The sequence below is a fragment of the Perognathus longimembris genome, chromosome 1 (assembly GCF_023159225.1).
Source record: "Perognathus longimembris pacificus isolate PPM17 chromosome 1, ASM2315922v1, whole genome shotgun sequence".
NCBI lineage: Eukaryota > Metazoa > Chordata > Mammalia > Rodentia > Heteromyidae > Perognathus > Perognathus longimembris.
Genome location: NC_063161.1, coordinates 5,483,854 through 5,497,768, shown reverse-complemented (window position 1 = coordinate 5,497,768; position 13,915 = coordinate 5,483,854). Strand labels below are relative to the sequence as shown.

At 59.6% G+C, this 13,915-nt stretch overlaps 1 protein-coding gene across 2 annotated transcripts; it reads right to left on the bottom strand.

Annotated features, from left to right (window-relative positions):
• Positions 1–10,234: 10,234 nt before the first annotated feature.
• Positions 10,235–13,704, bottom strand: Tob2 (transducer of ERBB2, 2). Of its 2 annotated transcripts, XM_048354733.1 has the most exons (2): positions 12,981–13,704; positions 10,235–12,938 (listed from the first exon to the last, which is right to left on the bottom strand). In XM_048354733.1, the coding sequence occupies exons 1-2, from the start codon at positions 13,642–13,644 to the stop codon at positions 12,541–12,543; spliced, it is 1,062 nt and encodes a 353-aa protein (XP_048210690.1). In that variant the 5' UTR covers positions 13,645–13,704; the 3' UTR covers positions 10,235–12,540. The 2 variants fall into 2 exon arrangements, with proteins under 2 accessions (XP_048210690.1, XP_048210682.1); XM_048354725.1 differs by having other exon boundaries at positions 10,235–13,704.
• Positions 13,705–13,915: the final 211 nt, after the last annotated feature.

The following is a 13,915-nucleotide window of genomic DNA, read 5'->3' as shown; positions in this document are numbered from 1 at the left end:
TCTACGGAGTGGGACATCAGTCTTGGAAGGCAGGTGCAAGGCTTGCCTGGAAGGTCTAGAAGGTACTCATCACTGAGGTGATCACCCCCAAGCCTAGCACCTGCCGCCCATCTTGGAGGGGTGCAGCCAAGATCCGACCACCTTTTGCCTCACTGCTCTTCCTTTGCAGCCTGAGTTGCGGCACCTGCCAATCTGCGTGCCTCCAGGGCCCCCCCCCCCCAATCCTGCCCAGCCCCTCTCCCTTCGCAGTGCCTCATCCTCCAGAAAATGACAGCAACTAGGCCCTGATGTGGCAGCTGTCACCACGCTACCACTAGGTGGTGCTGCAGACACAGCCCGGGCACCTGACCTCAGCAAGGCTTCGCTGGGCTTTCCTGGCTGCTGGTGGGGCGGAGCATCAGGTGACCTGGTCCCGTGACCTGGTCCCTGCCCCCATCTGCTCTCAATGGCCGCTGCCAGGGAGCGCGTGGTAGCTACCTCTCACTGCCTGAACTTCTGGCTCTCTCTGGGGGAAGGGCTGGCAGATCAACCCCAAAGGTGGGATGGAAGGAACAGAGATGGTTAGCGTGTGCGTGCCTGTGTACGTGCACACCCAGGGGCCAGAGGGAGCCGTGCCCAGAGCTCCCTTACTCGCGTGAGATGTGCTTGCACTTGCACTCAGACGTCTCCCTGCCTTACGTTTCCCTTCCGAGGGGGGCAGGGCAGCTGACCTCCACTCCGGCCGCCTTGTCCAACCGGAGGAGAACTACTCTCCTATAGGGAAGGGGGTCTCATGGTCGAAAACAGATGGTTCCAGCCCCTGGCCTTCCACGATCAGAGACTCGATCATCTCCATGGATGTTGAGCAATTACTTTGCACGTGTGTGTGTGTGTGTGTGTGTGTTACTGGCACCCACATCACCTGTTGATTTCTTATGGATGTGTTCATTCTTACAGCTTCCCTTTGAGTTATCTTTTATTTATTATTTATTCTCAGTACTGAGGATTAACCCCCATGTTGGGGTTACAGGTATATGCCACTATACCTGGCTATGGCTTTTTGTTGGTGGTGGTGGTGGTTGTGAGGCTTGAACTCATGGCCTGGGCACTGTCCCTGAGCATTTTCATTCACGGCTAGCGCTCTACCACTTTGAGCCACAGCTCCATTTCCAGTTTTCTGGTGGTTAATTGGAGATACGACTCAGCACGTTCCTGCCTGGGCTGGCTTTGGAACCCAATTCTCAGTTCTCAGCCTCCTGAGTAGCTACAATTATAGGCGTAAACTACCAGCTCTCAGCTTAAAACTATTAAAAAAAAAAATGAGGGGCTGGGGATATAGCCTAGTGGCAAGAGTGCCTGCCTCGGATACACGAGGCCCTAGGTTCGATTCCCCAGCACCACATATACGGAAAACGGCCAGAAGCGGCGCTGTGGCTCAAGTGGCAGAGTGCTAGCCTTGAGCGGGAAGAAGCCAGGGACAGTGCTCAGGCCGAGTCCAAGGCCCAGGACTGGCCAAAAAAAAAAAAAAAAAAAAAAAAAATGAACCCAAGAGCAAGGTATCCGTTGTTCCCACCTGTCATCCTACTTACTCAGGAGTCTGAGATCTAAGGATTGCAGTTCTAAGCCAGCCCAGGCAGGAAAGTCCTGGAGACGCGCTCTCTCTTTTTTTTCTTGCCAGTCCTGGGCCTTGGACTCAGGGCCTGAGCACTGTCCCTGGCTTCTTTTTGCTCAAGGCTAGCACTCTGCCACTTGAGCCACAGCGCCGCGTCTGGCTTTTTCTATATATGTGGTGCTGAGGAATCGAACCCAGGGCTTCATGTATATGAGGCAAGCTCTCTTGCCACTCGGCCATATTCCCAGCCCCCTGGAGACTCTTATCTCCAACCAACCACCAAAAAACAGGAAGTGGAGCTGTGGCTTCAGTGGCAGAGTGCTAGCCTTGAGCAACAAAGCTCAAGAACAGGTGCCCTGGCCAAGTTCAAGCCACAGAACTAGCAGCGCGCACGTGTGTGCATGCGCACGCCTACGCGTGCCCGCGCGCGCACGCACACACACAAATGAACCAAAGGGAGCAGAGCATGATGGCACCTTATTGTTCACCCATGTGGACCTGTCTTAAAAGAACAAGGGCTGGTTTGTAGCTCGATAGCAGAGCTCTTGGTTGGCATGCACAAAGCCCTGGGTTGGATCCTGGGAGCAAATCAAGCTTTGTCAGCAGCATTAAGGCGCCACCAGGAGGTCCAGCCATGTAGAGGGCTCACCCGATGACAACACGCACCTCCCGCAGTGCACCCCTGGCCAAGCCCTTTGTACTTCCTAGGCTTCCGCACGGAAAGCACTGGGAGGGGAGGCGGCTCCTCCTCCCGAGGCCCATCTGTTTACTTGGCCTCGTCCCTAACCTGAGTCTCGCCCTAGGACTCGCCTAGGGCTCTGCTGCGATGTGTGAAATAGAGCAGGGAGCGGCAGGTGGGGTAGGACGAGCTGGGGGCAAGAACGGAGCCAGGCCTGAGTTTAAAAATAAATCCTGACAGCGACAGTCTGGGCTGGCGGGGCCCAGGGACACGGCTGGGGCACAGGATGTCCCTGGCAGGGGCTGGTGGTGGCAGAGGGGGGCGCAGTGGTGGTTGGGAGGGACGGGTCCTCATCTGTCCTTTTGAGCCCGGGAGCCATCTGGGGTTCTGGGGTCCGGAGAAGGCCTTGCCTGGGTTGTCCTGGGGCTAAGGGACCCACCAACCTCCCTCCCTCAACACACGGGCTCATCCCATTTTGCATCAAAGGAACTGAGGTCCCCGGGGAAGATTGTGACATGCCTGTGGCCCCGCTTTGAGAGCTTTGGCAAGCCAGAGAACACAAGCCAGCGGTGCCTGGCTCAGGGGTGGTTCTGGAAGCGTCCAGTGCATGGTTGGGAGGCTGACTATTTGAAATAGAAGGAAAGGCCCCTAGAATGGAAGGCAGGGGAGTCACCACAGGTTGTAGAGTGCCGGCCTTTAGTGAGAAAGCTAAGCAAGCCCGGCGCCGGTGGCTCCCAGCTGTCATCCTTGCTCCTCGGGAGGCTGCGACCTGAGGCTCGAGATGCAAAGCCAGCCTGGGTAGGAAAGTCCGTGAGACTCTTATTTATCTCCAATTAATAACTCAAAAACCGGAAGTGGTGCTGTGGCTCAAATTGGTAGAGTGCTACTAGCCTTGAGTAAAAGGAGTTCAGGGACAGCGCCCAGGCCTCGAGTTCAAGCCCCAGTTTCTGCACACACACAATGGTGGTGGAGGGGTAGATGGAATCTTATACCTCTATTCCTCTGGCCTCCTTCCCATCCCTGCCCCTCCAACCCCTTACACCCCCTCTGTGTTCAGGACAAAGTCTGGCCCCTTTGGCCCAGACTCTGAGCAGTGACCCTGCAAGCTTTAAGCCTCAGCCTCACCCAGTGCTCCTTGGTCCCTAACGCACTTGCTATTTTGGGCCCCTGAGCCGCTGAACAAGCTGTTCCTGGTACGTGCTAAGGAAACTCCCATTCATCCTTCAAATTTCAGCTCTGAGCCGATGCTGCTCGTCACAGTGACATTATGACGATTGTTGATTGCCACTTTCTGCTGTCTCTTCCTGTGTCGACAGTTTTCTTAGGGTGGGAACTGTATTTTGTTGGCTCTCCAATACCCAGGATGTACTTAGAATCTGCATAAAGGAATTGAGTCTTGATCTTTGTCCCAACCTCATCCCTCTCTGAGCCTTAGAAAACAAGGTCCACTTTGCAGGGTTATAGGAGGCTGAGTGAGATCCTCTGTTCTTGTTTTTATTTTTTGGTCCTAGTGGTGGGACTTGAACCCAGGGCCTAGGCAATGTCCCTTAGTTTTATTTTTTTTCCCCCCCATTCAAGGCTGGTGGCTCTACCACGTGAACCAGTCTTCCACTGCTGGCTTTTGGGTGGTTAACTGGGAATGAGCAGCTCAAGGACTTTCCTGCCCCGGATGAGTTCAAACCTCCATCCTCAGATCCCAGCCTTCTGAGTCGCTAGGACGGCAGGTGTGAGCCACCGGGTGGCCTATTCAGAGAGCTCTGCCTTGGGGATGGGGGTGCGGGGCGCTATGGAGCCAATATGGGGACGCCATTTAGCCAAGGCCCCTGAAGTCTTCTCCCAGGCCTTCCCGTTTTTGCCCCGACCCCTCACCTCTGCTCTGACTTTCAGTCCTGCCCGAGAAATCAGAGCAGGCTGGCATCCCTGCCCGCGCGGCCCTAACCCTGAGGGGCCCTCGGGAGCGCGCTTCACTGCACGGGCACAGGCCGGGCTCGGCAGCCTCCAGGGGCCAGGACGGGGCTCAGGGCCCGGGCCCCCTGTGCTCTCCCCCAGGGTGAGGAGACCCGGCCAGGAACGGGGCTACATGGGCGCCCGGGCCCGCCTCCCCCGGCTCCCCGCGCGCCCTCGCCATCGCGCGCCTCCCCCGGCTCCGCGCGCGCCCTCGCCATCGCGCGCCTCCCCCGGCTCCCCGCGCCCTCGCCATCGCGCGCCTCCCCCGGCTCCCCGCGCCCTCGCCATCGCGCGCCTCCCCCGGCTCCCCGCGCCCTCGCCATCGCGCGCCTCCCCCGGCTCCCCGCGCCCTCGCCATCGCGCGCCTCCCCCGGCTCCCCGCGCCCTCGCCATCGCGCGCCTCCCCCGGCTCCCCGCGCCCTCGCCATCGCGCGCCTCCCCCGGCTCCCCGCGCCCTCGCCATCGCCCGCCTCCCCCGGCTCCGCGCGCGCCCTCGCCCTCGCGCGCCTCCCCCGGCTCCCCGCGCGCGTCCTCGCCACCGCCCGCCTCCCCGGGATCCCCGCGCCCTCGCCCTCTGGCCCCCGCCATGCGCGGGCCCTCAGACCCGCCTCGGAAGAAGGCGCGGGTGAAGTCCTGGCGGGGAGCCGGGCGGGAACGGCCGCGGGGCCGCGAGCCGGGCTCAGCTCCCGGGCGGGGCAAGGGGTCCGCAGAGCCGCCGGCCGGAGCGGAGCGGAGAGGAGAGGAGCCGGGGCGCTGCAGCCCCGGCCCTGGGGGACAAACGACCCGGTGTGCCGGGAGAGGGGACCTGAGCCCCTCTGCGCCGGGTCTCCCGGGTGCCCTCCCCCTACTCCCCCAGGTGCCCTCCCCACCCTCCCTCCCCCTCCCAGGTGCCCTCCCCCTCCATCCCAGGTGCCCTCCCCCCTCTCCCGGGTGCCCTCCTCCTACTCCCCCAGGTGCCCTCCCCCCTCTCCCGGGTGCCCTCCCCCTACTCCCCCAGGTGCCCTCCCCACCCCCCCTCCGCGGGCCAGGCGGGCGGCGTCACGCGGCTGCACACCCAGGCTATTCCCCCGAGGGCCGCCCCGCCCCGCCCGCCCGCCTCCGTTATGTAACCGCGCCCCTCGCGGGCTCACAGCGGGGTGGGCGTCGGAGGGACGCGGTGGGGAGCGCCGGGATTCTCCCGGCGGCCTCAGCTCAGCTCCACCTGCGGCTGTGGACGGCGCGGCCGAGGGTGGGGCTAACCCGGCTTCCGTGGCCGCTTTCCCAGCCCCGTGGTATGGGATGAGAAGGCCGGGGGGGCCTCGCCCCTGGCCGCCCTGCCCTCCACCACCCCCCCCTCCACGCGCCCCGCGTCCTCGTGTGCCGGCCCCTCCTCACCGCCCCAGCTATCCTAGTGGAGAGACCAAGAGCTGAGCACCAAGGCTGGAAGCCAGCCTGGGAAGAAAAAGCCCGTCCGCCAGCACAAAGCTGGAAGCGGCGCTGTGGCTCAAGTGGCAGAGTGCTAGCCTTGAGCAAAAGGAAGCCAGGGACAGTGCTCAGGCCCCGAGTTCAAGCCCCAGGACTGGCAAAAAAAATAAAATAAAATAAAAATGTTCTGTTTGAGCCCTGGTGTCTGGATTCAGCTGCTGTGTTCTAAGGACCCCCAAGGTCTCTTTTGATTCAGCTTCAGCCTTTGGAAAACATCAGGATCTACTCAAATGGCCTTCTGACCCCCGGGGAGGCTGGGGACCCACAGGAGGGGGGAGGGGGGAGTGGGGAGGGGGGGGAACCTCCTCAGCCTCTTATGTCAGCTCCATGACTTTACGTCTGAAAAATGACCACCATGAGACTGTTGTTGGCTTTTGGGACGATGCAGATAAAGCTCTTGGCCCAGAGGAGCCATTAATAAAAGTTATCGGTGCTCATTTGATGTGGCGACAGTAGCAAACATCAAGTGCTTTCTCTGAGAGGGACAGGATCTTACATGCTATCCGTGCATTCCCACCCGAAGAGGGAGGTGAAAAGCCGGGTTTCGGAGAGCGTATGACCTGCTCAAGGTCAGACAACTAGAAAAGGGGGACTGGCCCGCATTTGTGAGGCTCTGCCCTCTTCTAGAACTTAGCTCAAAGGATGGCTGTTGTGGGGTGATAGGGGGAGACAGACAGGTAGAGAGGGATTGCCAAGGTCGGTCCCTACAGAGTGTCTCTCGGGAGCTGGCGCTCTCCTTGCCTGAGGTGGTGGGGGACAGGTTGTAGGAACGAGCCGTTTGCTCAGCTTGGCTGCCGCCCCCCCCCCCCCCCGTCGGCCAGCTGCCCGTGTGCTCTGCCAGCCACTGTTCCCTGGGGAGCAGTCTAGGACATTGTGTCCAGAGAGAGGTCCTAGCACCCCCCCCCCCCCGTCCCTGACCAACCCATGGCACTGACCTGGCCCTCCCCCTCCCTCCCCCGGGCTTTGGGCCAATCTAGCATGAACAAGAGGTCAGAGCTGTCCTCAGAGACCAGCGCAGCCCTGCAGCTACCTCTAGCACCCCGCTTCCAGTGCTGCTGAGCAGGGGTGCCCCGCTCCAATGCACGCCCCTTGCCCCAAGAGTCCCCCTGGGACAGGCTGGGGGGGGCACCCCCTGGGTTCCTCCTGCTTTCCTGCCTTTGGCTTTTTTCCCCTCTTGTTGTGCTAATGTCAGCTGACCCAAGGTGAGAGGCCTGCTCAGGGGCCTCGTGCCCTCAAATGACAGAGCCACGCGTGTCCCAAGCTGCGACTCCACAGGCTCAAACAGGAAGGGGCAGGTCCCCGCGGAACTGCCTCCTCTCGGCCCGTGGGGAAGGGGCGCTTCCGCCCCTCCCTTCCCTCAGAACCCCAAGCTCCAGACGGGGCTCTTCCTTCCATTATCATACCCTTGCTTGTCTCATCAGCTACAGTCGGTAAGCTTAGCAAGGCGCGGGCAGGGCCAGCGGCCCGAGTGCAGCAGGCGGCCGGAGGATTTGCTGGAATGCCTAACTGAATACTGTCTGGGTCTTTCCATCCATCAGGCATTTCCGCTTGTTCATTTGAACCCAGGGCCTTCCACGGACTAAGCATGCACTGCATTGCAAGGTGGAGTTCTAACCCCTCCTTCTTTATTTTAATGAATTAGTGAACGTATTTATTGGGGCTGGGGCTTGAACTCAGGGCTTGAACTCTGCTCAAGACTGGTACTCTACCACTTGACCCACACTTCCGCTTCTGGCGTTTTGCTCCTTCATTGGAGATAAGTCTTACAGATTTTCCCCAGGTTGGCTTTGAACCACGATTCTCACATCTCAGCTGCTTGAGTAGCTAGGATTACAGGTATGAATCACAAACACTGGGCTACCCCCTAGCCTTTTGCTTTTAAATTTTATTTTTTTTTCCAAAGTTTTAGGGAGGATTGATTTTAGTATAACAGAGTTAAAAGAGGGAAAAGTAGGAAAAGAGAAACACTTGCTGCCACCTTTCAGGGCAGGTGAGTTGAAGATCCCTGTTAATTGTCTCACTTTGTCTGAGGGCTGGGATTATAAACAGGTACCTCCCCCCCTCCCCCCCCCCCCCCGGGGCTCCTCACTCCTCTGACCTGGAGACTCATTCCCCTTCCACCTCCCCGTGACCCCTGGGACCTCTCTGTGCCAGCTTGCCCTGCAGCTCCCTCCTTCTTCAGACCTTTCCCCCACAGGCTTCTACCAACGCTCTGGAAAGTTCTGGGGCTGGATGGGAGCCTTCCCTAGATGCTGATTGCTCTTTGGACATCCTTTTTTTTTTTTTTTTTTTTTTTGGCCAGTCCTGGGCCTTGGACTCAGGGCCTGAGCACTGTCCCTGGCTTCTTTTTGCTCAAGGCTAGCACTCTGCCACTTGAGCCACAGAGCCGCTTCTGGCCATTTTCCATATATGTGGTGCTGGGGAATCGAACCCAGGGCTTCATGTATACGAGGCAAGTGCTCTTGCCACTAGGCCATATTCCCAGCCCCTCTTTGGACATCCTTTTATCATGGTCCCATTGGGTGTTGAAGTCAGGATGACCTGGCTTAGATTTCCATCCCATTCCACTACCACTAGAACCTTCTACTTCTTCCCCACCGTCTGGGTCTATTCCTCTGGCCAGTCCATACCTGCAGTCTAGCTCAGGGTCTGGCACAAAGGAGGGACTCTGGAAGTTTGATGATCGAATAGAGGAGATAAACTCTCCCTCCACTAAGGAAGCAACTAGAGGATAAAAATCTCACTCACCCCCATGGGGGTGGAAAGGCCCATGCTATAGCCCTGCCTAGCTCCTCAAGGATTTTTTTTTTTGTCATTTGTGGGGCTCCAACTCAGAGCCTGGGCACTACCCCTGAACTCTTTTGCTCAAGGCTAGCACTCTACCACTTGACCCACAGAGCCACTCCCAGCCTTTTCTGTGTATGTGGTGCTGCGGAATCGAACCCAGGGCTTCATGCAGGCTAGGCAAGCACTATACTGCTAAGCCACATGCCCAGCCTCTCAAGGTTATCTTACGCTGCTGGCTTGGGCATACCATGTCATTTTCTCTCCCCTTCGTTCTCTTGGTCCCGCTCCCTCTCTTGTGATAGTAGGGATTGAGGTTAAGGCTTTCCACATGCTAGGTGAGGCGAGGGCTCTGCCAGCGAGCTTCATCCTCAGCCCAGGCCCCCTTGAGTGCGGGATATGGCGTGTGGACCAACGGTGGAGCTGGAAGAACCCGGGTGTCCGGGTCCACTCTGTGGCCTTTGATTTTGCTCAGATTCCCCTAACCCAGCCACATCCCAGCACAATTTGAGTATGTTCTTGTGGTACATTCGAGGGGCTCTGCCCAGGGCCCGGCCCGTCACTTCCTCCCTTCTCCCTAGGGAAGGCGTGACAGCACCTAGGGCCTTCCTGGGGTGCTCCCAAGGGCAAGAAGAGGTGCTGGCTTAGGAAATGACCAAATGACCTAACTGGACAAGGGCCTAGCCCCACGTTCCTTGTTGTCTACATGAATGTCAAGATTTCAAGGTGACACGGTAAGTTGGCAGCTTTGAAGATGTAGAACCTATTTCTTTTGCTGGTATGAAATTCCCCTAAATTAAAACCCCGAGGATGAGCAGACTCATTGCTCAGTCTTAGAAGCTTCCCAGCCAGGGCCCAGCTGCCCACAGGCCCTGTCGGAGGCAGGGATTGGCTGAGCTGGCCAGGTAGGAAAGGAAGAGCGTGCCATCCACCCCAATCTCTCCCTGGAGGGGCGCCAGACACAGTGGGACCCCCTGGCCCCAGGGCACTGACTCAGGCAGGCCCTGGAGGGGGGGGGAAGGGAGGGGGGAGTTGCTGTGACTCACCCCACCTGCCCGTCTCGGCCCCCGGCTGTGCTTGGAGAATGCAGTTTTCTTCTCCACCCCAGCCAGTCCTGCTGCTGGCTGGCTTGGGGTTTGGTCCTATCTGCTGATGCAGGGGAGTGGACCGGTCGGGGCTGACCAAGTGGCGCTTGATAATGAAAACGATACTGTCCTGTTTATTCCAGAACCACCCGTGTGCTCAGCGTTTTCCACTCGTAATTTCATTCTGTGTTCACAAGGATGTACAATTACCCCCACTTTAGAGATGAGGAAATGAGATATCAGAGTAGGCGGAATGAAGCTGGGTGCCAGTGGCTCACGCCTGCAATCCTGGTTACTCAGGAAGGAGGTTGAGATCTGAGGATTGTGGTTCGAAGCCAGCCCAGGCAGGAAAGTCTGTGAGACTCTCATCTGCAACTAATGACCAGAAAATTGCAAGTGGAGCTGTGGCTCAAGTGATAGAGCACCAGCCTCCAACAAAATAACTAAGGGACAACAAACACCTAGGCCTCCTCAGCAGCTAGGATTATAGGCATGAGCCACTGGTGCCCGGTGCACAGGGGGCTTCTAAATGAGCCAGATACCCTCGTAGCGAAGGACCAAGCTAGTGGGCACACTAATGGCCAATTTGTGCAGTCACTGTGAGGCTGAGATCACCTGAAACCACGGGGGCTGGGCCGCAACTAAGAGACCCCGGAAACCACATAAACCAGGAACAAGCCGAAGGCTATTATATATCATGCTTTTAATACAAACTTAAAAAAATCTGGAACAATATAAACTGTACAGATTTGATCAATCTTTTTGTGTTTTTTAAATCTCTACGCACACCAATGTCCCATTCCAAAATATTGCACAACATTCTGAATACAAAACGTGGGATTGTATTCCTCCTTCACTAAAGAAAAACAGGTCATTTCCCAGCCCCCCTCCCCAGCTCCTCTCTGCGGCTGCCTCAATACCCCCCTTCCCACCCCGGAAGAGACTCAAGGATCTAGAGCATTCTGCACTGCAGAAAAGCCACCATTCGGAACCCACAGCAGTAACATTTCTTTACAAAATAACACACTTGCTCCTGGGGAAGAACAGACACAGAGGATAGGAAAAGGGGAGAAAATGATTCTATTCTCCTCTTTTTTTTATTTTAAAGTTTGTTTTTCCTGAAAAAATATCGGTTCATCTCCTTTTTAAGAAAAAATCTTGAAAAGAAAAAAAATTACGTTTCTTACGTTAGAAATATACATATATTATATATACCTCTTACATTTTACAAATGTAGCAAATTATCAATACAAACGGACACCAAGAAATGTAGAAAATAAAAAAAAGCCCTACGAAACCAGGTAAATTGTAGTGCAGAGTTGTGTTGTTGTTTTTTCTTTAAAAAAAAAAATAAAGTTGAAGCAAAAATGCCTAGATTTGAGACAAGACAGACTGGACCGGGCACGGAGGCCGGGCTGGAGTCATGCAAAGGGGCTCGGCTCCCCCCAGGTGCGGTGGGGTGGGTGTGTAGGGGACGGGAGGAGGGGATAAGGCAGCACCCTACCTGTCCCAGAGAGAAGCCATCTGCCTGGGGCCTGTCACCTGGGAGTCAGCCAAGGCTAAGGGAGGGGGCGGGCTGGCCTGGCCCTGAGGCTGAGGGGGGCAGATGGTGCCCGGCCGGGAGCAGGCTCTGCCCCGCTGGGGAGGTAGTGCTGGTGTCCGCCGCAGGGACAGGAGGCTGGCAATGTCTGTCTGGGCCCTAGCCACTGGAACGGAACTTTCCACTTGGGGCCCCTGGGGGTGGGCGTGGGGTGGGGGGTGCCGAGGATCTTGGTGCTGTCTGGTGATGGGTCCTGGTGCTAAGTGCCCAGGCCAAAGCATCGTGGTTTGGAGCTGCTTTTGGGTCGGAGAAAAGCCCTCCCACTTATACAGTGGCAGGGGAAGGAGGGCACTGCTGTACTCCAGGGCCACAAGGAGACCAGGACTCACAGGGTCAAAGCCCCGAGATGGGGCGGCAAGTCAGAAGCTCTTGGGCAGGACACAAGTGTGTGCAACGGCCACTCGCTGCACACCAGGCACCCCTCGGCACTCCAGCCCCGCCTCCCTGGGCAGCCCCCCCCCAAGTCACATGACAGGGTCAGTGGAGTCCCTGGAGGCTGGGGTATTTATTCTCCCACCCCACAGAGCAGACTTTAAAAAAAATTTTTTTTTTGGTCAAAAACAAACCAAAGTGCAGATCTCTCTGCAGCGTGGACAGCAGTTGCTATTGCAGTGTTTCTCCTGGGAGTGTCTTGGGCTCAGGCACACAATCACCCCGCCACCTGGCCAGCCCTGCGGGGGGGGGGGGGGGGCAGGGGGGGGCGGTGAGGGGGGCTGACACCTCACCCCGACCCAGGCCCCCCGCTTTGTAGTCACATCCAGAGGGGAAGCCCACGTGGCGGGGGATCCTTTAGCACGCGCACGCACGGGAGAGCAAACACACACAGACACACACTCGACCCCCCACGCCCACCCCGCAGCCTCGGCGTGCATCAACAGGCGCATCTCCAGGGCCAGGAGGGAATGGTGGGATGAGAGGATCTCCAGGAGACCAAGTGCCACCTTCCCTGCCTGCCTGGAGGGACATCAGCTTTCGGGGGGGATGGTGTCCAGTGGCCCCGAGACGACGACGACGGGGGGGGGGGGGGGGGGGGGGGGAAGCGAAGACAGCTTCTCCCTCCCTGCCCTGGGGGCTGGAACACACTGATCACCGCAGGGGTGTGCAGGAAGGAGGGAGGGAGGGAGCGGCCACACGCCCACCGTTCTTAGCACAGGAAGCCACTGATTACAGGACAACTATGGGGGGGGGGAGAAAAATGCAAAACCTGAATCGACCAAGGAAACCAGAGGCCGGCAGGAAACCGTCAGGCGGTGGTGGGTGGGTGGGGGTGGAACCCCGAGGCGGAGTGGGGGCGCTCTGGAGCCCTTCTCGAAGCTTCCCGTGTGGTCCGGCGCGGGGGCCCGATCCGATGGGGACACACGTGCGTGCGCGTGCGTGCGTGCGTGCGGTGTCAGTTGGCCAGCACCACGGGCTGGAATGGCTGGCTGGGGTACTGCATGCTGTTCAGGTTGTAGCTGAGGCCTTCCACGAAGGGCGTCTTCTCCAGGAAGAGGCTGTTGGCGTTGCCGCCGCCGCCGCCGCCGCCTCCGAGCACCTGGGCCACGTCGAAGCCGCCGCCGGTGCCGGTGCCGCCGGCCGCCCCGTCGAAGAGGAGGCCGGGCGAGGAGGAGCCGCCGCGGCCGCCGCTGTAGACGAACTCCTTGGCGTTGGGCGAGAGCTGGGACTGCGGGGCGGCGCCGGCCGCGAGGAGGCTCAGCGGGTGCACCGACAGGGCGAGGCCCTGGGGCTTGGGCGGGCTGGCGGGGGGCGAGCGCGCCGCGGAGGCGGCGGCGGCGGCGGCGCGCGGGGCAGGCTGGGGCGGCGCGGGCTGCGTGCCGCCGGCCCCGCCCCCGACCCCGCCCCCTCCGGCGGAGGCCCCGCCCCCGGCCCCGCCCTTCTTCATCTTGGTGGAGCCGAACTTGGTGGCGGCGAAGGAGGCGGTGGTGAAGGTGAGGGGCTGGGAGGCGCGGGGCAGGAAGGTGGGGCTCGGGGAGCGGCCGAAGGGCGGCGACGGGGAGCTGGTCAGGGAGCGGCTCTGGCTGCCGATGGGCACGAACACCTGGGCGTCGGGGTTGAAGCTGCTGCGGGCCTCCTTGTCCGGCTCCGGGGCCCCGCCGCCGCCGCCGGCCCCGCCGCCCTCCCCGCCGCCGCCGCCGCCCCCGGGCCCGTCGCCCACGTACAGCACCTTGACGGCGCCCTTCTCCCCGATCTGGTAGGACACCTCGAAGGGGTCGATCCAGACGCTCAGCTCCTCGGGCACGTTGGCGCGCACGTCCTCGGCCGCCAGGCCGCTCCGCCGGGCCGCCAGCTCCACCACGGGGTCCACCAGCTCCCCGATGTGCACGCAGCGGAAGCCCGAGCCCTTGAGGGGCCGGTCCGGGTACCAGTGGCCCTCGTACTTCTTCTTCAGGAGGCGCTCGAGCTCCTCCCCGAACAGGTCGGCGCGGCGGCGGGGCAGCTTGTTGTACAGGTAGGAGATGATGAAGTGCAGGGCCACTTTGATCTCCAGCTGCATGGTCCCCTCCGGGGCTCGCGGGTCAGCGGCAGGGGGCAGGGGGCGGCCGGGCCCCGGCTCCGGGCTCCGGGGAGTCCTGGCAAGCCAGAAAGTAGAGAGGCGTCAGTCACGTCACGGACACACGTGCCAGGAGAGAGGTGTTCGTGCTGATGGACGGACGCCAGGGCGGAGGAGCGACCGGGGCGGATCTTGGCCACTCGAGAGCCTGAGGGGTGAGGATCATGGCAAACAAATCCCGCAAGGACACTCATCTCCAGCTAACTGGCAAAAA

Bases quoted from the DNA above. Each gene is read 5' to 3' on its own strand.
- Tob2 (XM_048354725.1), bottom strand. From the start codon at position 13,644: ATGCAGCTGGAGATCAAAGTGGCCCTGCACTTCATCATCTCCTACCTG.